Source organism: Aplysia californica, unplaced genomic scaffold, assembly GCF_000002075.1.
Source record: "Aplysia californica isolate F4 #8 unplaced genomic scaffold, AplCal3.0 scaffold00247, whole genome shotgun sequence".
NCBI classification, from domain to species: domain Eukaryota; kingdom Metazoa; phylum Mollusca; class Gastropoda; order Aplysiida; family Aplysiidae; genus Aplysia; species Aplysia californica.
The window spans coordinates 454,307-456,466 of record NW_004797517.1 but is presented as its reverse complement, the minus strand read 5'-3'; the positions used below and the strand labels follow the sequence as shown (position 1 = coordinate 456,466).

The 2,160-nt window shown below is 43.1% G+C and overlaps 1 protein-coding gene across 1 annotated transcript in view; it reads left to right on the top strand.

The window, feature by feature from the left end:
- LOC101851197 (virulence metalloprotease) overlaps positions 1-2,160 on the top strand; it is a gene marked incomplete in the record, with an annotated part of 16,994 nt that overhangs the window by 12,816 nt on the left and 2,018 nt on the right. Inside the window, 1 exon segment of the mRNA XM_013083655.2 lies at positions 855-1,002. Within this exon segment, the coding sequence (XP_012939109.1) occupies positions 855-1,002 (148 nt within the window).

Genomic DNA, 2,160 nt, shown 5'->3' with positions numbered 1-2,160 from the left:
TCTCTCTTTCTCCCTCTCACCCCCCATATCCCTTGATTCTCCCTTCCTGAATAGCTGTATTTTTAGTTTTTAATAAACAGGTTTTTCTCGACCAGTTTTGTGCAATCTTGCATGGTGCACATTTTAATATGTAGATCCTCAGTTAAATTGTTTTTCTTTTGCATATGAACGATATCAGACCAAGAGTATACTATCGCATACTTTTTTGGTGTAGTTAGCAACGATCCTAACTCTTGCTAGCGAAAGTTCGACTTCTTGTATTCGTGCAAGGTCCGAATTCAGCTAGGTGTCCGCGTGGACTACTAATATGCTCATTGTTGGTAAAGCATTGACACATGATGGATAAACGTAACAGGAAAAAAACTAGAAAAAAAAAACGGAGGAGAAAGATACTAAAACAGCACCTAAACCTAGACAACTGGCGCCTCCATAAGTACAATACTAATGGTTCGATTAAACATGTTTCCTTCATTAGAACCCGCTTTTGAGGGACTGGTGGTGTGTGGATGGTTGATAAAGGATCCGTGCACACTAGTAAAATGTCCACTCGTAGCGCAGCTGTGAAGCCAGACTTCAATGGCGATGAAGAGAGATGAACGGACGAAAATTGCCTCATTAGCCTACTCGCAGCCGAGCGACGAGTGGGGAATGTTCATAGTGTGTGCGGGCCTGACAGGATCAACAGCAACATCTCAGGCCAAATCAATACTGTTTGCCTCGTTAATTTTGTCATGTTTTATTTTTGGCGAGGTTTAAGCATCGTCGTAAATACTTCCGTAAAACGCAACTCAAAAACAAGTTGAAGGTCACTTGTCGTTAAAGGATCATTTCCTTCTGTTTCCATATCTTAATAGCAAACTTCCTTCTTGGATGGATCCTGTGGTGTTCTCAGGGCAGCGGGCGACATCGGCGTGGACACAGATGCTGTGAAAAATGCTTTCTCCGCTGTGGGCATTGACTTGAAGTTCTGCGATCTAGAAGGCACCAAGGATGAGATTAACGGTAGGGAATTTTTTACCTCATCCCCCCCCTCCCCCACGCCCCAACCTCCTTGGATCACTGTAAATAACAACAAAAAACAACAACAACAAAACAACACCCAAACTTTCCTCCTCTATATCTTATACTGGTGCCTTTTAATGGCACTATTTATAGCACTGCTTTCTGTTCAGAAATACTGTCAAAATTTCCACTACTTAATAAATTCTAGTAATTAAACTTAGAATTTTTTGGGGTTTAAAGCTTCGATGTCAGTTTGATTTTCTCCACGAACTGCCCCCCCCCCCCCCCCCCCCCCCCCCCCCCCCTGTATACGCTTATTTAACATTTTCAGTTGGCAGGAAATTTTGAATTTTGCCTGGGTGGCAGCCGATGCCTTAGTCTTATCGATGTTGGACCACCATGAGATCTTTAATGTGCGCAACTTGCTCCCTGGATTTCCGAGATTTCTAGCCCTTGTCCGAGAAGGCCATGTGTACCTCTTGATCTTTCCTACCATACGATTAGAGGTGTGGCTGAAAGACAGCAGTAATAAGGAGTCAAAGAGTACTAGTAGAAAGGCTGCAAAAATAGTCAGGAACCCAGAGGAGGGATCAAAGGAGGTGAGGGGGTTGGGGTAGAAAGTGGAGTCGAAAGCAGACGACAGAACATTGTTAGAGGGCAGGAAAGGATGTGAAAGGAGAACATTTTAGAGAACAAAATCTTCCGTCGCTATCCGGTTTCGAACCCACGACCTATTGAAAGAGAAGCGAACACTTTAACCTGTAGACCACGAGAGCCCCCTATATTATACATATAGACTACCTGTTTTTCACGTCGGTGCACGTCACGTGATTTTATTCAAGATTTGACCCTTCTTTGTACTGGCTTCTACACGTAGCACCAGGAGATGAAGCAGGCCAGTCGATAAATTTCCAAATATCTCTGACGGTTCGAACAACTGCTTACAGGACTACAGTATGAAATAAAGACAAGTTAGGCGTAGGCGCATATTTTTTACTTGCAAAAATCTAGTTACATGTGTCTGCCTCATTGTGTCTGCCTGAACTATTTGTTTTTCGTAATTTCTTCCTGTCCTTTTTTCTTCTTTTTTTATGCTCTTTGTTTTTCCCTTCCCCCTTACTTGTCGTTGCTCATTTCGATTCCTTTTTCAGCCCCCCC